The following is a 27,147-nucleotide window of genomic DNA, read 5'->3' as shown; positions in this document are numbered from 1 at the left end:
TGGTTTAAATACACGCTGTCCTGCTTTGGTGCCGTTTGTAGACACCCCAGGGTGGAAGTGGGGCTTGTACCTGTAGACCTTTACGGGAACAAGGTCTACGTTGTATGCTGGGTCGGCCCCACCTTGTCTCTGCTAGAACTGTTGGTTTTACCCTGACCGATACGCTTCCACTGGTACAAACTCTGTGTAGAGCAGGCCCGGGAGGACAGGGAATCCTTCAGAGCAGGAACAGGGTCCCCTGAAGCCCTGGGAGGTTGGCAGGCAGGGAAGTGGAAACGGCGCATCACTGAAAAGAGGAGGCTTGAGGCAGGGGCTTGAATACAAATCATTTAATAGGAACCCCCATCCTTGTCCATTACTGTTTGGGCTTCCCACAGGCTCAATGTGCTCTGGAAAACGAATGGGGAGCGGGCTGGAATTTCAGGGCAGATGCAGCTTTTGAAATAAACTGACCCCTTTAAGGGCCACTCACTATTTCTTTCCCATTCCCCCTTTGCGCTCCAGTCCCTTTGTGGCCTGCCCCTCCCTTGACCTGCCCCTTGTTTGGCCATTCACACAACCAGGCGACGTGCACAGCAGCTGTTTTACCAGGCTGCTTCGGGAACGTTTCTCATACCCAGCTGGCACCGGGGCTAATAAACACCTGGTGAATCAGGGCCTTCAGTGTGACGGTTTCCCTTCTGCTCCGGCACTGGGAGCTCTGATGGTCATTGCAATGGGCGGGTCTATGTGCACACTTCATATTGTGTCTGGGGCGGGGGGCAGGTTTCGTTGCTGCCGCTACAGGCGGAGAGCACAGACAGGGCAGCTGCCCCATGTATCTCCATGGTGCATGCTGCTGATGTGGCATGTCTTGGGCTCTGTTTATTTCCCAGTGTCCGTTTGAATTGCAGAGACGGGCTAAAGCAGTTAAGATCTGGAAGCGAGACAAAATCCGCACATGCATTGACTGCTGCCTTTGGGGAATGCTAGCAGATTACCTGGAACCAAGACTGATTCTCTAAACAGGGATGGGGGCCCTGTTTTCTGGGTGCTGTGCAAACACAGAGTCTAAACAGAGCTCACAGTCTAAACAGACATGATGGGCCAAGGAAGCGTTGTTATCCATGTTACCGGGGGTCCGTGAGGTTGAGTGATTTGCCCTGGTCACACCAGGAGTTAATAGCAGAACTGGGGCTTGAACCTGGATCCCAGCCCTGTGCCTTAACCTCCCAGGCCAGCCTTCCTCTCATTACCTATTGCCTCCAGCTCTCCCCCTTCCCCCACCCCATTTGCTGCCATGCTGCACAGCCTGGCTCTTTGCCTAGTGTCAGGGTGAGCGGGTTTCGTGCAGCAGCTGGGGAGCAGGGAGCATGGTTGGCTGGGGGGAGGTTTTAGACATGCGTGTGGGGGACGTTCCTTGGGGGTCTGTGGATCTCCAGTGTTTGCATGCAGCATGGTTTGCTCAGGTCCCCTCTTCCTGCTGCTCCTTCCTCCCCTGGAGAGACAATCCAAAACCACCCCTACTGACGCTGCAGGGATGCCTCTGGTGCTCAGATAACAGAGAACTCGGAGACCATGCCTCAGCAGCCAGCCCCTGGGAGCAAAGCTCCTTCGCCTGCTTCCCCTCCCCTGGCATGAGGGATTCCCAGAAGGCACTGAAGTCTCCATAGCTGGCTCCTATGCTAGCTTCCTCACGGCCTCTTGTGCAGGAGCCACGGCAGGGTGAGATGGGGCAGGAGAGCAGCGTGCTCATGGCTGGTACCTCGGTGCCATGTTAGAGCAACCCCCAGGCTACTCTACCGACAGCCAGGGACCAAGCAGAGACACGAGAGGCTGCAGCCAGCAACCTCCCCCTCTGCACTGAGCAGAGAATCTTTGGTCACGCGTCTCCAGGCAGGGAAAGCGGGAAGAAGGGATGTGGGAAATGTAAGTGAGGCTGGAGGCTGATTCTCAGAGCTGCTGAGCCCCTGCTGGCCCCACTGAGATCAGGGGCTTGACACCTCGGAAAAGCAAGCCAGGCTGGCTTCTCCTAGCACCTTGCGGGGCAGCAAGGGATCAAAGCAATTACAAACTGTGCACAGAGAGCTCCTTCCATCGCAGGCACTGGAATGAGGGGGGAGCCTTAAGGGCCGTGAGGGAAGTGACAAGCTACATTTCCTAGCACAGGAGAAAAACCAAACCCACCTCCTGAAACAGGCAAGGTGGAGATATTAGGACCAGAAGCTGCTCCCCAAGGCCCCTTCCCCCCACCCCATCCTGTCTTCGTGTTCCTGTCCTCCTCACAAGCACTTGAGGATGTAGAAGTTGCAGGCCGTCCCGCGGGGGCACTTGCAGAGTCTCCCGATCCGGGCTCCTTTCCTCACGGCACACGGCTCGCCAGCGTCGCACTAGGAGAGAGAAGGGCCACTTGGGTTGGAACAGCTGGTCAGATGCCCCTGGCTCAAAGCTGCCGCCCGCCTGGCTGACAAGCCATTCCCAGGCACCGATCTGTCCTGTCAGGGCTTACACAGCGCTGCAGATGTGCATGGTACACGGCCCCCACCCCGAGAGCTCACAATCAACTCCCTGTAACACTAAAAAGAAAAGGAGGACTTGTGGCACCTTAGAGACTAACCAATTTATTTGAGCATAAGCTTTCGTGGGCTACAGCTCACTTCATCGGATGCTGTTACTCTGAAACCTCCCAGTAACACTGCAGCTGAGGCTGTCGGGTAAGGACCTTGGAGTAAACGGAATCGTGAGACTAGAGGATCACGAGGGACCCTGCTGGTCTGAGAAAGTACAAATCTAAGGCTGCCGAACAAGGAGTTTATATGGCAAAACCTTGTCTCGGGGAGCCACGTTGGATGTTGCATTGTTTGCATTTGGGTTACTGGGCGTTGTCCCTTTAAGAAGTGAGGGGGGCCCTCTGGACTGTGGAGTGTGTTTGCAGAGAGCTGGGAGATGGCTGGCCTGGTTCCAGAGCATGAGAGACCTGCCTGCATAACCGCAGGCAAGGGCAGAATGTGTGTGTGGGGGGGAGGGGGTTAACCGTATCTTTCAAGGAGCCAAATACCGGGGGACATGGGGCTGGGGGAGCCCCCATTGCTCATACTGGTGGGGGAACACGGGGGGCCGGGGGAGCCCCCCCTTGCTCTCACTGGCAGAGGCACACGGGAAGTCTCCGTTGGTCGCCATGGGAGCTGCTGGGGGCTGGGCCCTACAGAAGATTTGGCCTCGTCATTCAGGCTCCCAAGTGGGAGCTGAGCGCAGCAATCTGGCGGTGGCCGTGCCGAGGTGGCACTCGCAGCTGCAGGGAGATTTACTCACCACCTCCCCAGGGCAAAGCGGCCAGGTCACGTTTACCCCAGGCCTTCGTTAAAGCCTCGGCCCTGAGCCAGACATGGGCGGAGCAAGCTGCAAGGGCCCGAAATAAAGGCTCCTTACCGAAGGCACTGAGCTCAGCTTCTTCTCTATGGAGGGCAGCCTCTCCGTCTTCAGTTTCTCCAGCACCTCTTGGAGAGCTTCAATCTGTGGGTGAGAAAGAGCGAGTCGGGCGGGCACCAGTCGGGTGAGCAGGGCGCCAGGGTCCTTCTCCATCCACAGCCAGCACTGCAGCCCGCCGTGCAGTGGGGAGCTGAGATTGGTCGCACCAGCTATTAGCGTGGCAAGAGGATCAGCTTGTCACAAGCACTGGAGTCTTCAGCCACGGCTACGCTTATGGGTGCCATAGTGTAGATATTTCCTGCCGTGGCTGAAGGGGTTTCCATTCCACCTCCCCGAGCCGCAGTAGGCCGGTTGATGGAAGAATTCGCCCATTACCCTAGCAGCGTCGATACAGGGGGATTGGGGGTGGGGGGGAAGGTTGTCTTAACTCCATCACTCAGGTGTGAATTTCTCACGACTGAGCGACGGAGCTAGGGTGCTAAGAATTGTCTGTGTAGCCACTGTGAAAGTCAAGGGGGCTTAGGAGCCTCCAGTCACTGAGGTGGGCTGGAAAGCTTCACCCCGCATGGGGCTGCATAGATACACACGGGACATCTGCATGAACAGCATGGCTTGGCATACCAGTGCCAGCCTAAATCTAGCTCGTGCTGGTAACAATGGTAGTGCGGACATGGCAGCACGGGCTGGCAACTGGAGTACAAGCCCACAGGGGAGCCTGGGTAGTCTAGCTGCCCCGGCTACCCTCCTGTTGTTACCCACCCTAGCTAGATCAAGGCTAGTCCGGGTGTGCCGACCTGGCTGTAATCCCATTTCCTTGGCAGTGTGGATGGACGCTGAGTGAGGGATGGTCCCTGCCCCCAAAGAATATTTGCACCCTGAGAGATTCAGTGAGTCCCCCGAGGGACTGACCCCAAAGTGCCAGCCCTGCGCCGTGGCCACAAGCCCGACCGCTTTACTTGCAAAGTCCCTGAATCAGTGTCTCGAGGGGATCGTTTGGGTGGCTGGAGCAGCCAGTGGCACCAACAAACCAGGACTGGTGCTGCCTGCGTTCTCTTGGTGCTTTAGCCTCAACCCCCCGTCCCAGCAGGGAGGCACATTTATTCTGCAGGTCCACCGGCGTTTTCCTGTCGCTTAGGATTTTAGCCATCGCTCCACAGAGGAGGACAGTGAAGGGCATGTAATCGGAATGCCTTCTGGGGTCTTTTATGGAGAGAGGTTGTTCTCTTGCCCAGTTCCATCTTCCACCCTCTGCGACCCCTTCACTTTAAACACCGGCTGGGCATCTCATGTATCTGTGCAACCTTGGGCGAGTCGCGTGGCAAGGCCCAGATTTTAAGAGCCACTTAGGCAGCTAAGGATGGAGTTACAGGTGATCTTGAAAACCCCACTAGTCACCTGTCTGCACCTTTACAAAGCTGGGCCTCACTTTGTGAAAGGGAGAGGATGAATTGTCTTTTCACCTCCCCGTTCTCTGTCTTGGCTGCTTAGACTGGGAGCCCTTTCGAGCGAGGACCGTTCTCAGGGCACATCTGTGCGGCGTGTGGCACAATGGGGCCCTGACCTTCGTTCAGGATTCTAGATGCTGTGACAACACAGTAAGTACCCTCCCTCGCGCTCAGTACTTTGACGGTCCCTATTACTGCAGTATCCAAGTGCCTCTTGAAGTCGTATTTCCCATTCTACTACCCAGGACAAGCAGGGACCTCTGTAGAGCTCTCTCAGGTGGTGAGAAGGGATCTTTGTAGCTTTCCAGCCCTGTCCACTATTGTTACGGTAACTCCTTGAAGCTCGACCGCCTCTTGCTTCTGCAACCCTGGATAAAAGGCGGCCCAAAAAGGAGCATTAGATTCATATGCACTAGAACAGCCGTTTGCTGACAAACTTTAAAAAGGGAGACCCGACAAACAGCGTGAAAGCTCAGAAATTCAGAGCCCTGGTCCATATTTCTTGTTCCAATAGCCCACCTCCAGCACTGGACTGCTAGTTAAAAAGTTTAAAACATTCATTAAAATACCAGACCCAGAAAAAAATCACCCACTCCGATACATTTGCATCCAGGTCAAGAAATGAAAGGATCCATTGTGGGATCCATTCCGTTTCTTTATGCAGCAATCTGTACGCAGAGGCTGGGTGTGTTTTAATCTAATCATAGCGGCATATTTAGGGTTTGTTTCATGTCGCTTTTAACCAAACAACATCTCTGAATCCGTGCCATAAAAACCAATCAGCTTTTTAAAGAAAGTGCCTGGTTCTCATTGGACAAACCTTTAGCAAACCAACAGCCGTGACTGATCTCTGGCTGGGCGAGAGCGGAGTCTAGTTGTCACTGTTACTTGGCTAGACCCGCTTCCTAGACTCTTGCTGGCCTGTTTGTTCTGGACGCAGGAAGCCCCTTTCTAGCTAGCTGAGCTGATTTCAGGGCATGCCAGCGCCTCCCGAGCACCGGTGACTTTATCCTTGCAATACCCAAGCGTCACCCTGGCTCAGCAAAGGACTTGCGCCCATGCGATTGACCTGGGGCGTGAAAGAGACCAGAGTACAGCTACCCTTGAAGCGGGAGCTGTGATTGCCAGCGGGGGTAGAGGTGCGCAGGCGAGCACCGACGGAACTAGTATGCTAAAACCAGGGGGATTGCCACAGATATCTACCTCGGGTCCCAGGCAGGGCGGTGCTCGGGGCAGCTGGCCCGCTCAGAGCTAGCGGCCTAGGGCCGCGTGAGCTGGAAATAACACCTCCAGGGGTGGCGGCGGCGGGACCCGCTGCCAGGGGTTTTCAGTGGGAGCTGGGCAGGGCCGCAGGAAAAAAATCTCAGCCTAAGTGACTTGCCCAAGGACACACGGTGTCCGTGGCAGAGCCGGGCAATGAGCCCAGAGGCCCAGCTGAGTGTCTGAGCCACGCGCCCACCCTCCCACCTAGCCCTTGAGGAGACGGGCAGCCCCTTGCACGCTGCCCCCAGTCACAGCGTCCTTCCCCCCTTACCAGCTCCTTTTCTTCTTGGCTCTTGCTCGCCGGGCTGCCCGCAGCCCTGGGCCCCAGGGTCTCCTGGCCGGCGGCCAGCAGGGAGAGCAGGGAGCAGAGCAGACAGAGCCGGGAGCTGGCCATGGTCCTGAAGTTCAGGCGTGACCCCCTTGGCTCGCCCCGGTGCGGCAGCTCGCCGGCTGCTCCGTCGGCTCCGCGCGGGGGGCGGCCGGCTTTATGCAGCGTGTCGCCAGCTCTTTGAATGCGGAGCGACACCTCCGCAGGCGCCGGATTGGTGGAGACGGGCGGGGGCGGCCTTGGGGGGCTGGCCGGGGAGCTGGAGCTGGCTGGTAGCACCAGGCCTCCTGTGATGGATTTTAGCCTCCTGGCCCCAGGGCGCCCGCCCCCCTTCGCCCGCCCCCAGCCAGCTCCCCGCAGGGCGCAGTGACCCTGAGTGCCAGGAGCACCCTGCCAAGGGCTGAAAGGCAGCAACACCGCAGTGCCCCTGGGCCCCGGGCCCGGCCCTGGGCTGCCAGCACACCGCCAGGCAGGGGCCCTTCCGGGGGCTAAAGCTAGCCCTGGCAGCAGGGTAATTAGGCCTGGCTCAGCGGGAGCAGCACAAGCCAAGCGGCTCTGAACCAGCTGGGTTCTAATCCCGTTACCACCAGGTAACTGAGCCAGTCCCACTTTTCCTGCCTCAGTTTCCCCAGTCTGTACAATAGTTAATGATGCTTGAGCTGCCTTTGCGAAGAGCTGGAGCCCTGCGGCCGGGAACCCCGAGCGCTGGAGCCAGTTGTGGGGGAGGCAAAACCCCTGTTTCATTTAGGCCCTAAGCTCTGCAAGGAACCCAGCTCGACAGAGAACCGAGCGGAAGGGGCAAAGGCTGCTTGAGAGACAGGCAATAACTCAGGCTGCCTGGCTCAGAGAGTCTTAAGTAGGTGGAGACAAGGCCCAAGAGCTGCACTTAGCAGCTTAACTCCAAAGGGTGGAAAATCAATGGATGAAACGGGCCAGGGTTGGGACCCTGAGAGCCTCATCACAAAGCAATTCCGCCTTGTCAAGAAGCATCAGGGCTGATCCGCCAGGACGCTGTGTCCCTGCCAGTAAATCACTGGAACTGTCCAGCCCACACACATTAATGGGCCTGTGGGGACCAGCCAGCCTCTGGGCAGCCGTATGAGGCCAGAGCACGGGATTTCCTCAGTGCATGGTGGGGGCTGGAAAGTGTCAGACAGGCCGGTGAAGGGATTTCTCTTTGAAGGCTACATCCTGGCTCATCCCTCAGTGCAGAGTGATGGGGCTCTGGCTGTGTGACGTCACCCTTCAGGGGCTCACAGACGTTAAGGTCAGAAGGGACCATTGTGATCATCTAGTCTGACCTCCAGCACATCGCAAGCCACAGAACCTCACCCACCCACTGCTGTAATAGACCCCTGACCTCTGGTTGAGTCACTGACGTCCTCAAATCACAGTTTAAAGACGTCAAGTTACAGAGAATCCACCGTTTACACTGGTTTAAACCTGCAAGTGACCCATGTCCCATGCTGCGGAGGAAGGCGAAAAAAACCCCAGGGTCTCTGCCAATATGACCTGGGGAAAATTCCTTCCCAACTCCACATATGGCGATTAGTTAGACCATGAGCATATGGGCAAGTCCCACCAGCCAGACACCTGGGAGAGAATTCTCTGTAGTAACTCAGAGCCCTCCCCAGCTAGTGTCTCATCTCCGACCATTGGAGATATTTGCTGCTAGCAGTCGCTGATTGGCTACACGCCATTGTAGGCCGTCCCATCAGACCAGGATCTAGGGGGAAACTGTGAAAGGGCTAGGACATCCTGTCCCCGCGGGCTAGACATACTCCTGCTTGGACCACAATAGGTGCGTCTTCACTGGGGGGGAAGGGCTTGCAGGACTCACATTAACACCTGCAAAGTAAAATCCGAGGGCCAATATGGCAAGCTATAGTTTTTACATGAATTAGTAGGTTGAAGTACAGACACTGGGGGAGTGCAAGGCCTGTCCCTTTAAGGGCTCAGGGCCAGGCAGTCTTGTTTAGTCAGCCCAGCCTGCCACCTCTGCTGGGCAGAGGCCTCAGGAGGAAGCCCGGTGGACAAGCCCAGGGAGTCAGAGCCCCACCTGGAGCAAGACCCATGAGCTGAGCCCAGGAGGGCCAAAAGACCTTTGGTTTGTTGACTGTGGACTAATGGCAAAGTCGGGGTTTGCTTTGGGAGCTAGACAGTCCATCCCTTCCAGGTACTACAATGCTCCTTCTACACTACGAGTGAGGGGTGAATCCCCTGCTCGGGGGCACATGCTCTCTCCATGCTGATCACACAAGCTGACAAGCTAGCGTGAGTATAAATAACCTCGTAGCTGCGGTGAGCCATGCTGAGCGTGTATCTACCGGTGCCAGGTGGACCTGTCCCTGGCATGGCTCAGCCGTGCCCCCAGGGCACTACCATGGCTACACTGCGACTTATACTCCTGTTTGCTCCACGAGTGCACCTGCACACCAGCAGAGGGATCACGCCGTAGCGTAGATGGAGCCTGAGCCACCTGGGCCAAGGGTGAGACCAGGGAAGCCCCAAGAAGGTGCAGGCCGGGGAATCGGTTCTGTGCACACGGGGCTTGAGCTGGGGCTGCCAGGGAGCCGAGCATCAGCCTAGATCTGCAGAAAGAACAAGGAGGACTTGTGGCACCTTAGAGACTAACAAATTTATTTGAACATAAGCTTTCGTGGGCTACAGCCAGACCTGCTAACTGAGGAACTACAAACGTATCAGGCCTCACTAGGATTTTGCCCTGTGTAGTTCCCACGGGTGAAGACAAGGCCCAGCAGCCCGGCGGGAGGAGGAACGTTCCTCCGAGGCGGCTGGTGCCGGCTGGCGCTGGGCTCTGCTCCAGGCTGAGTCCCGGGTTCCTATCACAACTCGCGGGCGCTGAGGAGGTACGTAAACAGCCCGTGCGCGGCCACCGAGCCGGTCACCCCGCAAAGGGCCCTGGTGCTGCAATGAAATTAACCAGCCAGGCTCCCCCGCCCCAGGACATCCCGCAAGGAGCGAGCAGCATCCGACCCGCACCTGGGACTGAGCAAACAGTGAGGCAGGCTTTCTGCGCAGCCGGCAGCCACGGGAGCAGCTAGGTCTGCGCACACCCCCTCAGTCACCGTCACCCTCCCAGGGCAGGGGCAGCCAATTCACTGAGCCAACATTACTCCCCCCTCCCCAACACACGACGTCTCAGCCTCCTGTCCCCTCCCCAACCAGGCACAGAGCTGAGCCCAGCAGGTCCCCGCAAACAGCAGATGGCTGCAAGCTTCAGCCACGCTGCGGCTAGGGAGACCTCAGCTGAGTAACTGTGTTTGTCAGATTCTGGCAGCGCTGCCTCTTCTCCCCTGCCCCAGGGAGACCTGTGCCGAGAGCCGCGCTCGGCCCTCTGCTCTGGCTGGGCAGATCAGCCCAATCTAGTGGCAAGGAGTTCCCCACACCCAGCTGGTTTCACCCGGGCCAGTGTTCGGGGAAGGCCAGCTGGAGAGCAAGGCAGCCCTTTGTGTAGCTAGGACAGTTACTTTGCAAGTGGGCCTGGGTGGGCGCCTTCCAAGGGGGAGCTGCTGAGACTCAAGCAGCTGCGGGTTTCGGTTCCTTTGCAATAGATTTGATGATATTTTGTTTCACTCTTCGGGGGCAGGGGTGGGGCACTAGCGGCTGGGGAGCAGGGAGAACAGGCTCCTGCAGGGCCAGGCCCCGTGAGTCATGGGCAGGCATGCCCAGCCCCCCGGCCGGCTGTAAACCCGATTTGTTTTGCTGAGTCCTTAATGGCACCTGCAGCCGGGCCCCGAGCCATAAATCCTGGCAGCAGGAATAACAGCAGGTAGCCGCTGAGCGCTGGAGGAATCAACTGGCCACCCCCAAAGGGGGGCGGCTCCATCAGCCTCTCACGGCTCCAGCCCCCGTGTTGTGGCTGAAGTGAGGATCAGGAGCAGAGGGAGCAAGCAGGGGCTGAGGGCAGATTCCCTGCTGGGCCCGCAAGCTAGAGCAGCATTGAAGGGGGGCGACCCAAGGCTGCTGCTTGCTGGTGAGGATGCGAGGCTGGGAGTGCGGAGGACGTTACCTGTCAGCTCTGTGACTTGGGGAACCAGGGCGCAGTATCCAGCCTGTCTGACTCATGAAGGACACCTCCCTCCCCAGCCTCTTGAACCAAAACCCATCAGAAGAAAGACTTACAAAAAGCAATGACAAGGCCGTGGGAGACACCTAAACCCCTGGGACAAGGGTGACAGAATTAAGGGAACTCCCCTAGCCTCATCTGCATCGAAGATGGGACAGGGAGGCATCTCCATTAGCGCACAGACTGGAGAACAGAGATTTCAAGGCAAGAACCGCATGGAACTCAGGGACCAGAAAGGCAGGGAAGCAGTGCATGATGGGGGAATCTCTGCTCCAGATGTTAACGAACCCACCTCTGCACACACCCAGCTCTGTAGTTATCAGACCAATTCGAGCAATAAGTCCTTTACTGGCATCCAGAATACTTAAGCTGCCAAATTGCATTGTGAGCTCCCTGGAAGGAACACCGCCCATAGCCAGGAATGAGCAGTTCCTATTGTCTAGCCTGAACAAAACTTTGGTATTCTCCCTTGAGCCATCAGTTTACCCACAAACAAATCAAGTGTTCTCCCTTGAACCATTGTTCTTTCCCGACAAAAACCCTGACCTATGCTCAAGTTCTCTGATGCCTGGATCCAAAATCTGCATCAGTTCCATTGGGACTTCATCTTCTCCTGAGTGATCGTGCCAGGGGCTCTGCCTGGCTCCACCCCTCCGGACCCTCAGCTACCGCCACCAACTTGGACCCTCGACCGATTCCAGCTTCACGGAGCGATGAGAACCCAGCTCTCTCTTGGTGCAGCCTTCTGACCTTGACTTGTGTGATCAGTTATAGCTTTCTAAACCTGATTTTGTAATCAAATTTCAGCTAGATTTACTATTGTAACTGTTTTGTTTGTTTGGCTCCCCTTGTAGGGTTATCACCTGGCAATAAATAACTTTTATGGTTAAACTGGTTGCTTCCCTCCCTCCCTCCCTCTTGTGTTTTTGGCTTCCCCATTTGCTCTTCAGCAACTCTCCTCGTACCTAAACTAAGATCCCTGCAGCGCCCAAAACTCCTGTGGGGTTTGCTCATCAGTGGGTTATGACCAAAACAACTGTAACGTGGAAGTGGGGATAGGGACGTGCTGAACCTGGGGCATAGGAGGGCAGCAGCTTGGAAGAGCTGCTCGGAGGAGCCTGCTGAGTTCAGGGACATATAAGGGGTTAGTCAGACACACGCTGTAAATGTGTGTGTGTGTTCGTCTGATTTGGGGCTGCAGGACCCAGCCCTGGGGGCCCTAGGTCCTGCAGGATACCTCCATTGGGAGGGAACTTGCAGCAAGAAGAAGCAGAGCTCCATACAAAAACACAAGTAGGACACTGATAGAATTACAGAACCCCGCCACCCTCCAGAAGAGTAACCCTCATAAATGAGCATACCCCAAAGTAACAGGCAAATCTGGAAACAGGGAGATTTAAGGCACCAGGGCAAATCCTTGCATTTTCTAAGGGCTCATGACTGTACAGGCAGGACAGGGACTTTGGTTTCACCTCCAAGCCAGGCACAGAGAGAGTGCGGCCCAGGCCTAGGCTCACAGGCCCTAGCAGGGCGAGGGGCCCGGATCTGACCCTGTGCTGATGCGGAGTCACACCACGGCACCTCCTTGAGGCACTGTGGCGCTGGGAGCTGCCCAGACACAGGCCCGAGCCCCAGGTGCAAAGACGAGACAGACGCACGGGGCGGGAGGGACACAAAGGCAGGAGCATTCTGCCCATTTTACAGAGGCCCGGAGAGATGTAGTGACTTGCCCATGGCCACCCAGGGAGTTTGTGGCAGAGCCAGGACTCGAACCCAGGACTCATAGGGACCATCTGATCGTCTAGCCTGCTCCTTTTGTGTGTCACAGGCTCAAGAACTTGTACCCAGTGACCCCCCCACGGCCTCTCCCCCGAAAAGCCACCCAGCCTTGGAGGGGGGCGAACTCCTATGGGCGTAGGGCACAGCCCAGCACCTTAGCCCATCTCGGTCACAGTGAGCGTGTTTCAAACGCGGGAGCCCACTGACATCCCCCCCTCCGGGTCCAGCTGATGGGAAAACCCCTCTCCCTCCACCCGTCCAGAGCAATAACCTCCCTGGAGCCCAGGGTCTGACAAACACCTTTTATTGGAAACCACCGACGGGCACCAGCCCTCCCGTCTACACACGCCTGCCGCTGGGGAGCGATGCCTCCACACCCAGGACGCCAGCCAGGCTCGGAGCCAGCGCGGGACCAAGGCTGCCTCCGTCCTCTCCCTCCCCGGGGTGCACGGTGAGCTGGTACCCAGCACTGCAGAGTCCCAGTCCTCTAAGCATGAGCACCGGCACCAGCATGGAAACCTCTGGCCGACGGTGCCGCTGTCTCCAGCCTGCCAGGGCGGAGCAAGGAGCCAGACCCAGCTGCAAGGAGGAACGGGGAGGGATGAGGGGGAGGAGACGAGGTGACGCTCCTACCTCCTGCTGGGGGGCTCCCCCAAAGCTTCCCCGCTGACGGGAGGAGCCTGTGAAGGCAGCAGAGGGATGGATTGCCCTAGAGATCCCTGGGGTGCAGGGGCTGCCGTGCGTGGGGCAGAGCGGGCCACAAGGACTCATCCGCTCCCAGGGGAGGTTTATCCACATCACAGCGCAGCTTGGCACAACTGGCCACGTCCGCAGGCACCTGGTGGAATAGCCGGCTGGGGGGGAGGGATAAAGACTGAGGGGCACTGGCAGATCTGGGGGCAAGGAAGAGCCCTGTGCCACATGGACCTGCTCACTTCCTGCCCCACAGCCAGGAGCCAGTGCCCGGTAAACACCCCCAGCATCTCAGCTCCCCCCACAATGTCCGCACAGTGCAAACCCAACCTGCCCCTAACTGCGCGGGGACGACTTCTTCCACCGTGGTCCCTGCTTTGCAGGGGGGACTGCCGCCTCCGCCCGGCCTTGTCTGAGTCCCTGCAAGGCATAAAAGGGTTAATGTGTAGCACTCAAAGGCTGCCAGTTCGAATCCAGCCCTAGGCACGTGCCAGCTCAGCACCTGGACGCACCCCCGTTCCTCTGCCCACCAGCCCCACACCCACACCCACCCCAAAAAACCCCCTACAGTGAGGGGAGCCCCTAAGGGCATCCAGCCCGTGTCCCAGCAAGCCGCTCCCCCATTTAGCTCCGTCCCAGGAGGCTAAACGCAGAGCTGCAAGCAGCACGGCTCACGCCCAGCACCGCCAGCCACCCTCTGCAGCGAGGGGGGGGTGGTACCGCAAGTGGCCGGTGCAGCCTGGCCCCCACCCGGCAGCACCGGGGAGACGGGCAAGACAGCCCCACTGTCTAGGGGGCAGATCCCCACCCGGCCAGGCCTTACCATGTAGAAGCCAGTGTGGTACCCACTCATGTACCAGGCCAGGAGCATGCAGGCCAGGGCACCCCCCTCATCGTCCTCCGCGCACAGCGGGTCCAGAAGCAGCGGTGGAGGGGGAGGGACGACCTGGAAAAGCAGCAGCAGAGTTCCTGGTCAGGGACCTTCCCTAGCAATAAAGATGCTTACAGAGATCCCCCCTCCCCGGGGGGGGGGGGCGGGGGAACAACTCACCCGGGATGCACAGGGACCCAGGAGCTTTACATGACACCCCCCCCCCCAGTCCTTCCTACAGTGATACACAAATCAACAGCCCACTGGCACCACCTAGTGGCTTCTTTATGCTCCAGCCTGTGGGGGCTCCCTGCCCCCCTTGCCTCCCAGAGAGGGCAGGGAGAGCCTGGGCAAAGCTGGGGGTGCCCCAGCGCTGGGCTCCTATGCCAGGCTCAGGGGGGTGGGCTCTGGCTCCATAGCTCATGGGGCTGGCAACCCCAAGATTGGACGCTGCAGGATGGCAGCTCGCCCTGGAAGTCTGGCCAGAGCATGAGCTACCAGAGATGGCAGTGGGCTATCAATACTGCCCTTTAACAGCCACCAGGCTTTGGGTTCTGCACTGGTTTGCCCCCTCCTCCAGCCCCGGGGGGAGGGCTGGGGCAGGAGATCAACAGCCAGGGCCCTTTCCCGCAGGGCGGGAGTCGCGGAGGCTCTGGGTTTGCCGTAGAAACAGGTCCCCGACGAGGAGCGTGTACACTCACCGGGGGGCAGGCGGATCTGCGGGGCCGGGGGCCGAAGGGCAGCAAGGGACCAGGCCACCAGGAGCCGCTCTGAAAGGGAGGCAGAGAGAGCGCCCAGCGGGCATGAGCCCAGAGAGAGGACGGGGATCTGACCCCAGTGAGCCAGGGATGGAGACAGCCCCATGGTGTGATCCCAGCATCTCCCGCCAGCTGTTCCAAAACCCCAGCAGGGCATGGGTCACTAGCCCCCAGACCTTAATGGGCTGCCCCTGTCCTTCCCCTCCCCTCCCCCCACTCCCCTGGGTCTGGGCTAAGTGGGGAGGGGGCCCTGTTACAGGGCCATGACATTTAAAGGGGAACCAGGGCACTCGAAAGGGCTAATCCCACTAGTCCCCGCTTGAAGGGCCATGGGCCCAGGCCCTCCATCGCGCTGCTCCTCTGTGAGGGCAACAGTGACACAGCGCCCCCTACTGCACGGGTACAGGAATGACTCCCAGGGACAGTGACCCCCCCCCCCGCCCACCTACCACCAGCACAGCACCCCCCAGCTCCACCCTGACTGCCAGGGGAGAGCGCCCCCTAGTGCCATGTTGGGCACTGGAGTCAGCACCCACTCCAAAGGGACCATGCCCCCTTCCTGCAGGCCAGTGCCCCCTAGCACCACTCTGGGGTAGTGGGGTCAGCGCTGACCCCCGGGGGAGAGCTCCCCCCTCTGAGACACCTCGTTCCCATGCAGCAGCCAGGGCTTTCCCCACAGACTCCCCCACAGTCTCCCATTCAAGGCCTGAGCAGACCAAACCCTGCTTAGCTTCAGGGCTGTGAGGCGCAGCTTGCGTTCTTCTCCCTGCGACGCGGGGGGGACACGACGGGACGACACGTGGAGTGGGGGCTGCGGTTGAAGCTCCCCCAGGTCACTGTCCCGCTGGGGCAAGCCCAGGCACTCACCTTGGGCGGCGGGGGGAAGTAATGCGCCCACTCCCCTTTCGTGCTCGGCCTCCTCCAGCTGTGGGGCGGCTCGCGGGGGAAGCTGGGGCTGCATCCCCTGGGCACTCCAGGGGCGTCCGCTTCAGCCTTGCCAAGGAGACACAAGGATCAGAGCAGAGCAGAGCGTGCCTCTGGCGTGCCCCGCACCAGGCCTTGCACTTCCACCAGCATGCAGCAGGGACCTGCAACCCCCCTCGCCTGCCCCAGGGGACCCCACAGAGAAGGGGGGAGGCACAGAGCTGGCAGGGGATCAGACAAGGGAGAGAAGAGGGGACACTAACCGCCGGGGAGAGCGCCCCCTACTGAGCCCCCCCACACCCGCAGCACACCGCCCCCTAGCATTGAGCTTTGGGGGTAATCAGGGGGGACAAAGGGAAGTGAAGAGAAAAACGGGGTGGGGGAGGGCGGATCAATGGGCAGAGTTAAGGGGAAGGGAAGTTAATGAGGGATTCGGGGCTTCTGCAATGATTACGGCCAAGATCTCCCCTCCCCCAAATCAGTCCCTCACTAACAGAGCCCCCGTTGCCCCCCCAGCCACTCAGTCTTGGGGTGGGGGCTCCTTTAATGGCCCTCACTCCCCGTCCCATGGGGGGCCACTCACCCTCCAGCTGCCCAGGTCCCCATCCACGGCCCCGCACGGGGACAGCAGCTCCTCCAGCACTTGCTGTTCCTTGTTCCCGTAGCCGACAAACTCCACCAGGCACGTCCCCGCCGTGGCGTCCACCGACCGCACAGTGGCCGGGTAGAGCAGCCCGTCCTCCGACCAGATGGCGCTGCAGGCATCGCCCGCCTTCCACTGGGGAGCGGCACCAACCGTGGCTCACACAAGAGCCCATCACACAGAGAGCCTGGCTGCTAGGGACCCCACGAGGCCCCAGAGTCTGTGTCTGCCTCGGGATCCCGACCAAACCCCAGCTCGGGACAGCACCTTCCACCTCCCCCTGCAGCATCAGAGGGAGGCAGAGCTCTGCTGTCTGTCGGATATCGGACCCAGGTGTCCTGAATCCCAGACCCGGGCTCTGGTCATGAGGCCCCGTTCCCCTTCCCACACTGGGAACAGAACCCAGGCATCCTGACGCTCTCCCCTGCTCTAACCATTCAACCACACTCCCCCCACCCGAGAACAATCCTGGCTCCCAGTCCTGTGCACTAACCACCACACCACCTCCCATTGAGATGGGTGAATCTGAGAGCAGACAGTTCCCCCGTAGGGCGGGCCCAGTGCCCAGGTTAAGGGGAGTGAGCCAGGCCCCTCTGGCTAACCCTGCCAGCACCCCCCCCCCGCGCAGCCCCACCCCACAGCATCTCACCATTCTCCGGGGCTCCAGCGAGTCGTCTGGGCTCTCGTCGGGGGGGAAGAGGTCCCGCAGCCTCTGCTCCTCCCGATTGCCGTAGAGCTCGTACTCCACCACGCAGGCGTCCCCCTCCTCGCTCAGGGAGACGATGTGAGCCGGGTAGAGAAGCCCGTCTCCGGACCAGACGGCGCAGCACGTGTCACCCACCTTCCACTGCGGAGACAGAGGAACAGGGCCTCAGGGCTGCAGCGGCGTCACTGGACGGGCCGTAGCCCACGCTACCCAGCATGAACCATCATTGTGCAACGCACGTGCTAGTGCGGCATTTGCACTATTCCACGCGCCGCCCTGACTCCAGCGTTGGATCCTGCAGATCTCTTCTTGCTCTGTACTCACCTGGGAGCCTTCCTCCTCTTCCTCCTCCTCCTCCACATCTCCTTCACTCTCGGCCCCGCTGGAGGCTGAAGACTCAGAGCTCTTGGATGCCTGGTCCTTGTCGCCAGCTCCCAGGGTGTCCTGCAATGTTGGAGATACTGAGGCAGCTGAGAGAAGGAGGGGAATTTGGGAGGAGCAGCTGCTCTGTCCCCCCGCCCCGCTGAGACAGGCTGGAAGGACCAACCTTTCCCCACAGGGCTGGGGGAGCATCAGACATGGAGAGGGAGGGGACATCCCAGAGCAGGAGGGCGAAGGCAGCTCTCAGACCTGTGCAAGCAGCCAGGTCACTGCCCCATAGGCAGCACAGATTGCAGCCTCTGCCCCAATCCCCAGGGGGCTGGGGTCAGCAAGACCTGGAGCAGGTAGCTCATGGGGCACATCCAACAGGCAGGGACACAGGGGGAAGCATCCCCAGAAGTTCAGCACAGCCCCCCCGCGTGCCTCACCTTACAGGAGCGGACGGCTCGGTCGTAGGAGCGGATCAGAGCGCAGTCATCGGACGCTGTGCAGTCGGCATTCTGCAAACAGCACGCACCCAGTCACGGAGGGTCGTCTACACACACGACATGGGGCTGCATCCTTCAGCTGAGCCCAGCCACCAGAATCAGCTACCCCGAGAGCATGACACACGCTGGCAGGCAGAGGGGCAACTGCGAGCCCCGATCCTGTACCGGGAGCTGGTCACGCCGACCCACGCAGAATAGGGCCCTTAGCACTAGCAAGTAGGGACGTTCTCTTTGTTCCCTGGCATGCTGCTCGGGCGTAACCGTCCGGCCAATTCGCATGATTGGTTTGAAAGCTCCCAAGCTCTTGAGATCCTGGGATCACAGGAGCATCTTGGCTTCTATTTAAAAATCCAAACAGTTTCTAGCCCACTGAGTTACAGAAGAAAGCTTGAAAACATGACCCTAGAAATCTCAAGCCTCAGAAACCCAAAAAAAAGAGGACCCCAAATCTTATTCTTTTTAAGGCAATCACACGCTTTCTGACCCATGATTGTGCATGCTTGGGGTTGGCGATGCTGAGATAAGAAAGTAAAGGCATGCCAGTGGAAGTTCACCCAGACCAGCCGGCACCTCCCCGAGTTCTTACCCTGAAAAGCTACAGTCCTGATTAGCCTGGACATATTAAACCATCCCCCCCTGGAGAAACTCTGATCCACAGCCGGAAGTGGATTAATGACCCCTCACGCTTCCCCATGCGGTACAAGGCAGGGCTGTGTTTCCCCTTTTACAGATGGGAAAAGTCCAAAGTCACACAGCGTGAAACCGGTAGAGCTAGGAACAAAAACCCAGTCCGCTGCTCTTCCCACTAGGCCATGCTGTTTCCCAATCAAGGTAAATACGAGTGCTGCCCGAACTCAGCAGGGGCTACTCACAGGCTTAAAGTTAAGCACCTGCTTAGTTCTGTGCAGGATCAGGGCCTCCTGTAAACAACTCACAAAGCAAGCAGAGCAGCAGTCGCCCCCCACCCCTACCCCATAATACGGGGCCCGGGCTCATTCACCCCTCTAAAACCCAAGACAGGGAAAACCCCGCAAGTAAGAAGGTTTGGCGCTGTTGAAACCTGTGTAACAAACCCACCAGCGTCTCTGCTGTAGTATGAAAACCCCCAAAAAGTATCCGGGCGTGCCTACGTGGTACCCAATCCTGGGGGTGGGAACTAAACCCTACCATGACACTCATAAAAGCCACCAGGCTTCCGCAGCCGCTGGTTTCCCAGGGGCTGCTACCACCCCGCAGCTGGGGCTGGATTGCAGGGTATTCTAGCCCCCCCCCCCGGCTAACACCCCCAGGGGGCAGCCCCCGCGCTCTCGTGTCCCCCCTTTGAACTTAGTGTAAAGCAGGGAAATGAACGACTCCAGCTTTGGCTTTAAGTGCAGCTTCTTCACCTTGGTTTGCAAGTGGGGGGGGGAGCCACACTGAGTCCTATCTGTGAGTCCCCCCCAAAAAAAGGCCTGGGGAGGAAGCCCCCCGCCCCGGGATTTTAGAGGCCCAGTGGGGTCCAGAGCCTGATGCATTCGGGTTGCAACCTGCCCCCCACGGCTTACCTGGTGCCCCTCCTTCTGGTACACGATCTCCCCCGCACACTCGGCCATTGCACGCGGAGCCCGCAGCCCCTAAGGCGCCATCGCAGGGCAGGCGCCGCCCGCTCCCCGCACACAGCTTCTTGCACCGAGCCCAGGCACGCACGCGGGGCCCGTCTCCAGGCTCCCTGGGAAATGTAGTTTTCTTCGCCCTCACCCCCTGGCTGCGTTCTGCAGCGCAGCCGGGGGGAGGCTTGGACTACAGCCCCCAGAGGGCATTGCTCTCCCGCCACAGAGTGGCGGGGGCTGGCAGGCGGCGCGCCGGTCTGCTCTGCACAGCGCCCTCTGCGGGTAGGAGGTACACGGCGCCGCCTAGGGATGGCCAATCTTCACAGGCTGGGCCGCGGGGAGAGGGTCCCCCGGTGTGACGAGCTGTGTCGGGGCTCAGCTCAGGCTGGGTTAGGCGGATTAGGACGTGATCTCAGGCTCCACACAGGGAGGCTGACAAACAGAGTTCCCCCTGGGATGCAGGCTCCCTTGTGGTTCGGAGACTAGACGGAACCCAAGAGACTGGAGCCCAGGTCTGCTCCAGATTTCCTGGGCAAGTCACTGCCTCTCTTTGTGCCTCAGTTCCCCCTCTGTGAAGCGGGGATCATGACCCTGTCCTGTCTAGGTAGATAGCAACCTCTTTGGGGCAGAGATTCTCACTCACTCCGTGTCTGTGCAGCACCCCACACAATGGGGCACCGGTGAGCTCTCTAGACCCTCCTGGAAACGGAAATAAAAATACTAAACAAATTCTAGCTGCCGTGAAACAGGACAACTATTTAATACCATGCAGCTGTGACCACTGCAGCCCCTCTGCAAGGAGAAGGAAAAGCTCTGGCAAACAACGGTTAAAGCTGCCAAAACTCTGCAACACCCAAGGCTGCACCGACAATTTCTCCAGGAAGCTAAGGCACCTCTGTGTGGCCTTCAGTCCACTGCTCCCTGGGATGGTTTGTGCCTTTCTCCTTGTCTGAGCAGCACCGCCTGCTATTGGCGGGCCACGGACGGGGCTCCCAGGCGGCTGTAGCACTGACCCTCTTGGTGGCCTGTCCTTCCGAGCGACCGCCGAGCTCTGAATTCACCAGGAGTGAAAGGTCCGCAGCCCTGATGAAAATCAGGCCCCAGGTACCTCAGCGCTTCCCACCGTTCGAGTGGCTAAAGCAGGGGGGGGGGGCCTTTAAAAAAAAAATCAATCGAGTAATTCCATTCTGGAGAAGGGTTGGTAGAGCAGCTATTATAACAGCATGCTCAAAATAACAAAAGAAACTAAACCCAAGAAAGTGTCTGTCTGTCTGTCTGTCTGTCTTCACTCCTGGCAAATTCTGAAACGACCGTCAGCCCCCAGATTGATTTTGTTAATGAATTTTACAGCCAGTTTTGGCTGGAACAAAAGTAAGTGTTCACCCCAGCAAAAGAGCAGCTCCTGTTCCTCTGCAGAGTGTTCCCGGCGGGGGGGACAAACTGATCCACGCAGTAGGTTTTGCAGCTTGGGTGAAGGCTAATGCTGCTGGCACTCCATGTGGGAAAAGATATTTGGTTTAGCACCGAATGGAAAATACGTCTCACCCTCATCCGAACTAGCATCCAAAGCACCATATCGTTCAAGGCCTTCGATCGCACAAGGTTCATTTGCAAGTGCTCTAGGTGCGACTGTCCCTTGTATAACAGGGGTCGCTTTTGTGGAAGCACATGCCTAGCTCTCAGCAATTGGGGAGTCTGGGAGCATGGTTTTAAAGAAAGGACTAACATGGTCACTGCTAGCACGAGGGACGTTATGCTCCAAAAGACATTCTGTAAATCAAATTTCAGCATTGGTGATGCGATCACTCGTTTTTGACCCAGCAGATGGGAGCAAAGTTGCCCATGATTTTGATTGTCACAGCCTTGGCACCGGTCGCATGTTTCTCCACAGCAATATGTCTTGAAGTATCTTTGTATTCGCCATGACTAGCAGACAAATCAGATCTGCAACGCTCACGAAAAGCAGACGTTCGCCCTCACCTAGATTTTTGTAGAAAAGGGTGCCGGGACTGCCAAGTGTCTTTAAACAGACATAGACTTTCACTTTTGTCTTGGGCCAACCCTCAGTGTCTTCATCAGTTATGGCTGTTGCTGAGTCTTTTGGGGGGTAATTTTATTTTTATTTATTTGTTTGATAATCCTGCAATTTCTGGCCTATGCTCAAGTTTCAGTTTTAATCGTGCGAGACTCTGCTACCGATACGATAACCCAATCCTGGCTCTGACTCATTTTAACACTCACGCGGTGTGGCCAGCTGAGGCTCTCTGAACTCCTTCTCACATTACAACTCAACTCCTCCTGGGCATGGCATTCCTGGCGGAAGTGGGGGGTCTAATGACACAGGGAGGGTGAGAGTCATAAAAAGAAACATGAGCGTAACCACCCAGTAGAAACACGTGGAGTTGTGACTTTGCGCAAGCGAAATACTGCTTTGCGGCTACGATTGCACACTCAGTTTTAATTGTATTTTCGTTCAGTCATAGTAACTGATGCTACTGTAACGTAGCAAGCTTAATGCAGGAAATGTTCTGCTTCAACCAAGAGAGAGGGTTGTGGGGGTCAAAGTGGGACAATCCCTCAAAACCCAGGACTGGTGGGAGGAACGGTGTCTCAAGTAAGGCTCCCTGAAATCAGCAAACAAAAATGTCTCTGTACTTGTACACTAAAGACAGGCCTAAAATGTGACCCACTAAACTCATTGCACTTGTGACCCAGAGAGGATCTGAACCCAGAGCTCTAGAGAGTAATTACCCCATCACATTACCGACGCCTTGCCTGTCTCACACTGATGGATGATGAGATGATGGGGACATTTGGGGATCACTAGCTAGATTGGGGCCTCTTTCTCAATTTCCTTACACCTTATGTAGTCACTTACATTAGTGCAAACTGGCTCACTGCCAGCGTGTCACCTCCGTTTTGCAATCGTGTAAATACTCGCCCACGGTGCAGGTCATCAGAGAACCAGGCCCAATAGCTCTGATTTGTTTGGTCTCCTGTCTCCACAGGAGCCCATATTTTAGATGAGCTTTCCAGACACACACAGAAACTGCAAAATTTGAAACAACTGCTCCTCATTAAACTCCGCTCCATGTGCTAGTCAACAACTAATTTCCTTTAACGAGCCGGGGACAAGTTTTTCACTCTTCCCTGCCAAAAAATAATAAGTCATAAATATTTATTTCAAGTGTAATTGATTAGAGTCATGATTTTATCCTTGCCTGCCAGGTTCTGAGCAATGAGAATAACTGCGGATACAGCCAGGAGACAGCTTATGGAGCACATGGTGCTGTCCCAGTCTTTCACCCTGAAAAGAACAAGACACAAGGACTGAAAAGTGACGGTTTTTCAAATGCGGGAAGTTTCTAAGTCCATATTTGGCCACCTGAATAAATGGTCAGATCTGCCGAGGCCCTTTAGAAGCGACCTCAGTGGAAATCCTGGTGAGCAGCCGACTTATCTCAATCCCTAAATCTAGTCTCAAAGGCGCCTAAGGGAATTTGCTACTCAGCCCCCAGGGGGATCTGGGCACCCAACTCCTTTCGGAAAACCCCAGCCTTAAGTGCCTATTCATTTTAGGCACCTTTTGAAGTGATGGTTTCTGAAATCCCAACCCATCAGCTGAGCTGCCCCCACGGCCTTTGCATGAGACACCTTGATTCCAGTCTCACCCCCCTCCCCAGATCAGCAATACTGCCCAGTGCCTCGGTGTCTCTAGTTTTCAACCGACTGGCAGGAGCTAGATTGTCCCCATGTTCCAAGGACTCACTGAAGTTCCTGGAGTGCCGCCCAAGGTCCTCAGCATGATCTTCCCCAGGCAGCTACAGGTTGCTCCCAGTGGTCTCACAGCTGGCTGTGCCCGTCTGGCTTTGAAATGGAATCCGCAGACGGCCACACTGATTTGCTCTCCAGTCGTTCAGTCCTTTGGGCCAGATGCTAATCTCAGTTAGGCTGGACTCCCTCCAGGGGGGTCAGTGGGGTGACTCTGGCTTTGCACCATTGTAACTGAGATCAACCTCCGGCCCTTTACCAAGCTGCCATGCGAGCCGTGAATGATATTTTCAGTTCCTCTCTGAACAATGACTGTTCGGCTCAGGAGGGCCTGGAAGAGGTGTGGAACCAGCCCTACTTTCCTGGAGACAAGAGGACGCTTTCTGCCAGACACACTCGGAAACTGGAACTGAGGCAGCCTCATGCTGCAGGCAGATCGTTCTTTGTGCCAATTTAGCAAAGCTGAAGGCAATGAAAAGAGGGTGGCTCTGGCTCTAGGCTGGGACCTAGGGTAGCTGGGTTCCCTTCCTGGTTCTGCCTGCATGACTTTGGCCAAATCCCTTTGTCTCCACTTCCTTTCTTGGAACTGGGGATAATAATCCGTCCTTTCCCCCCACGCTTTGTCCGTCTTGGCTAGTTAGATCACAAACTCCTCAGGGCAGAAACTGTCTCTTACCATGGATCTGTGTAGGGCCAGGCACACCGGGGCCCTGATCCCAATCAGGGCCTCTCCACCCGGCTCCAAGACAAACAATAATGACTGAAACTTTGACACGTACTGAAAATGCCATCTGGGGCACTGGCCCGTTCCACAATCCACACCCAGGGGAGGGAGACGTCAGTTCTGCTGGATTTCAGGCCCACCTGAAAAGCTTAGGGTGAGAAGCTTGGAAATGTGGATCCCAATCAGCTCTCGCAAAATACAAGAGACCAGCTGCTGCTTTTAAAAATCCTGGGCAGGGTCCACAGCGGGAGGAATTCGCCAGCGCTCTGGGGGTGTCAATGTTGCTATGCTGGTGGTTTGCACTGATTGGTCCATTTCCCCAGCTGCCCTTGCAACCAGATGGAAATGATTTGCATCCACATCACAGAAGAGAATCATAGACATGCAGGGCTGGAAGGGACCTCAAGGCATCATCAAATCCAGCCCCCTGCACTGAGGCAGGACCAGAAACCCAGACCATCCTTGAGGGTGTTTGTCCAACCTGGTCTTAAAATCCTCCAATGATGGGGATTCCACAACCTCTCTAACGCTTAACTAGCCTTCTAGCTAGAAAGATTTTCCTAATACCTAACCTAAATCTCCCTTGCTGCAAAATAAACGAATGACTTCTTGTCCTGCTCTCGGCGGACATAGAGAACGGTTGATCCCCACCCTCTTTATCACAGCCCTCAGCATAATTGGGATGCCCTTTCCCATTTGCATGGAACAAACTGCCTGTGGGATATTGTGATGATTAAAGTATTACTGGGTTAAAACAAGAGCTCCATCAATGGCTATTAGCCCCGGGGGTCAGGGATGATCCCATGCTGGGGGTGACCCTCAACCTCTGAGTGCCCGAAATCAGGAGGGGAATTCAGGGGTGGATCTCTCCAAAATTGCCCTGTTCTGTACACTCCCCAGGAAGCTCTGGTACTGGCCGCTCTAGGGAACAGGAAACCGGGCTAGATGGACCATGGGTCTGACCTAGTACGGCAGCTCTTATGTTCTTATGAGTCAGAAATTCCCTTTCCCTTGGAAACCAAAGTCAAAAATGAAGCAAATAAGTCTGAGAACCTGGAAAACCCCTCAACTCTAGTCTTTTTTAAGGTGCCGGTGTTTTTCCATTCATGAGTTCTTCTGGGCCCAAGATTTATCTTCTAGTCCGGCCTCGGGACAGCTTTATGAATGGCAGCGTGTACCGTGCAGCATCCTGAGCACCCGGAGATGGGGACAAAGCATGGAGAATGCTCATGTGGAGGAGCCGGGGGCTGAGAGAGAGGAGCCGGGGGCTGAGAGGGAGAGACGTGGTTACAAGAAGAGACGTTAAGGTGGAGCTGCAGTCAGAAAAGTGGCTGTAAAACTGGTCCCTTCTTACCCAGCGGGGACCTTTGTGATGTGTAAATGAAATAAATATAACGGTCAAAACGATGTGCCTTCCTGCCACATACACACCACACTCCCTTGTACACTCGCGGTGTGCACTGTCCCCTGGCACACTCACTCTGTGCACCACCACACCGCACACACTCACCCTGTGCAGCCTGGCCCGGCACAGCCCCTCGCACATGCATGCTATGCACCACTGCACAGCACACCCTCCTGACACATCCACACGCTGCAGAAACACATCTACAATCCTCCCACCCTCAGTCCTCCGATTCTCGCACCTTCTCACATGCACCCTCCATGCCCTCACACAGCACACCCGTGCACACCCGTGCACACTCGCACCCCCCATCCTCCACCGCAAGCTCTCCCCTTGCACACCGTCACCACACACATACATGTAACCGGAGAGAGAACCAGCCCTGCCGCCTCCCCCAGGCACCTATAAATACCCACGGCTCATAACCTGTGCTTTGCCAGCAGGTGCTTCCCGCACAGTGGAGCACGTCTGTGCCTCGTGTCCGTGCTGGACGCACACACCCAGCCCGGCAGCCTTGTCATCACAGCCTCCCCCCTTCCCCGCAGCTGCTCACACTCCTGCCACGCTGCTCCTTGGATGCGCTGGGGAGTGAGCAGCTGCCTGTCGCTGCCCGTGGAGCCCATGTGCTCGTTTGTCCCTTCTGGCACATGGCAGCAAGCATGGCTGGCCACGTGACCCCAGCAGCCCCCCTGCCCCCTCCCCCAGGTCGGAGGCCTAGCTCAGAGCAAAGGACTCAGGTGGGGGGGACATGCTCTCTGTCTCCATAGCAAGAGGTAGCGGGGTCCATGCAGCTGCTCCCAATCCCATCTCCAACCAACCAGCCCCGGGAGCCCTCTGGCCTGGAATCCCATCTCCAAAGCTCTCCTCCCTGTAATGCCCCTAATTCCGCAGCTCCATATGCTGATGGGCGGGAGGAGGTTCCTTCCTGACCCTGCCCGCCCCCATATCACACCCTGACTGGTGAGCACCGAGAGCCCACAGCTGCAAACATTCTGGCCCCCAGCCAAGGTCCCCTCTTCTCCAGGGCTGTTTGCCTGGCTCAACCCCTGCAGCAGCGAGTTCCACAGGTGAAAGCGACAGCATGGGGCTGAAAGTCACGATCCACCTGGTGTCAAGATGGGGGCAGCCTGCTGGGAGCGGCTTGTTTCATTCCTGCACCTCACTTGGCTGGGGTGCCGAGCAGACTGGTGGCCTTTCGCTCCAGGTTGTGGGGTGGCAGACACAAGTTCCTTCCGGGGCTAGCATCTGTTTCTGCCGAACTCCTCTTCCTCTTACACCAGCTAAATGGGCCGGGCCTGATCTCCCAGCCCAAGGTTACTGTCAGCAAGGCTGAGCTGGTGCCCGCGGGGTCTGGCTGATAGGAGCCGCGCTGAGCTGGCGAATAGGATCCGTGCGGGGCCTGGCTGGCCCGTGACTCCTCCTCATCAGGATGGCCACTACAGCAGCTCATCTCAGTGCCAAGCCGGGCAGCCAGGGTCAGACACCCAGGTGAAGGTGTTTCTCTGATGCCAGGATCTGCAGACATGTAACACGTGGACATCCAGGAATACAAGAGGCATGTACACATGCAAGAGCAGACGCAACACACACAGCTGCACCCTGACCCACAAACACCACATACGCCCATGCACACCCACAACACACACAGCTGCACCCTGACCCACAAACAACACATACGCCCATGCACACCCACAACACACACAGCTGCACCCTGACCCACAAACACCACATACGCCCATGCACACCCACAACACACACAGCTGCACCCTGACCCACAAACACCACATACGCCCATGCACACCCACAACACACACAGCTGCACCCTGACCCACAAACACCACATACGCCCATGCACACCCACAACACACACAGCTGCACCCT

General features: G+C 57.4%; 2 protein-coding genes across 4 annotated transcripts; both read right to left on the bottom strand.

Annotated features, from left to right (window-relative positions):
* Positions 1-319: 319 nt before the first annotated feature.
* Positions 320-11,426, bottom strand: LOC140903196 (uncharacterized). The gene is made up of 3 exons (XM_073324101.1): positions 6,388-11,426; positions 3,409-3,492; positions 320-2,369 (listed from the first exon to the last, which is right to left on the bottom strand). The coding sequence occupies exons 1-3, from the start codon at positions 7,186-7,188 to the stop codon at positions 2,262-2,264; spliced, it is 993 nt and encodes a 330-aa protein (XP_073180202.1). The 5' UTR covers positions 7,189-11,426; the 3' UTR covers positions 320-2,261.
* Positions 11,427-12,601: 1,175 nt separating this feature from the next.
* On the bottom strand, positions 12,602-19,506 carry LOC140903188 (uncharacterized). 3 transcript variants are annotated; one of them, XM_073324075.1, is made up of 10 exons: positions 19,322-19,506; positions 17,718-17,789; positions 17,233-17,352; positions 16,852-17,049; positions 16,143-16,337; positions 15,503-15,628; positions 14,579-14,647; positions 13,830-13,952; positions 13,348-13,426; positions 12,602-12,892 (listed from the first exon to the last, which is right to left on the bottom strand). In XM_073324075.1, the coding sequence occupies exons 1-10, from the start codon at positions 19,367-19,369 to the stop codon at positions 12,801-12,803; spliced, it is 1,122 nt and encodes a 373-aa protein (XP_073180176.1). In that variant the 5' UTR covers positions 19,370-19,506; the 3' UTR covers positions 12,602-12,800. The 3 variants fall into 3 exon arrangements, with proteins under 3 accessions (XP_073180176.1, XP_073180173.1, XP_073180174.1); XM_073324072.1 differs by having other exon boundaries at positions 13,337-13,426; positions 19,322-19,505; XM_073324073.1 differs by having other exon boundaries at positions 13,341-13,426; positions 19,322-19,505.
* Between the last annotated feature and the right edge of the window lie 7,641 nt (positions 19,507-27,147).

Source organism: Lepidochelys kempii, chromosome 25 (genome assembly GCF_965140265.1).
Source record: "Lepidochelys kempii isolate rLepKem1 chromosome 25, rLepKem1.hap2, whole genome shotgun sequence".
NCBI lineage: Eukaryota > Metazoa > Chordata > Testudines > Cheloniidae > Lepidochelys > Lepidochelys kempii.
This window is presented reverse-complemented; position numbering and strand designations above follow the sequence as displayed.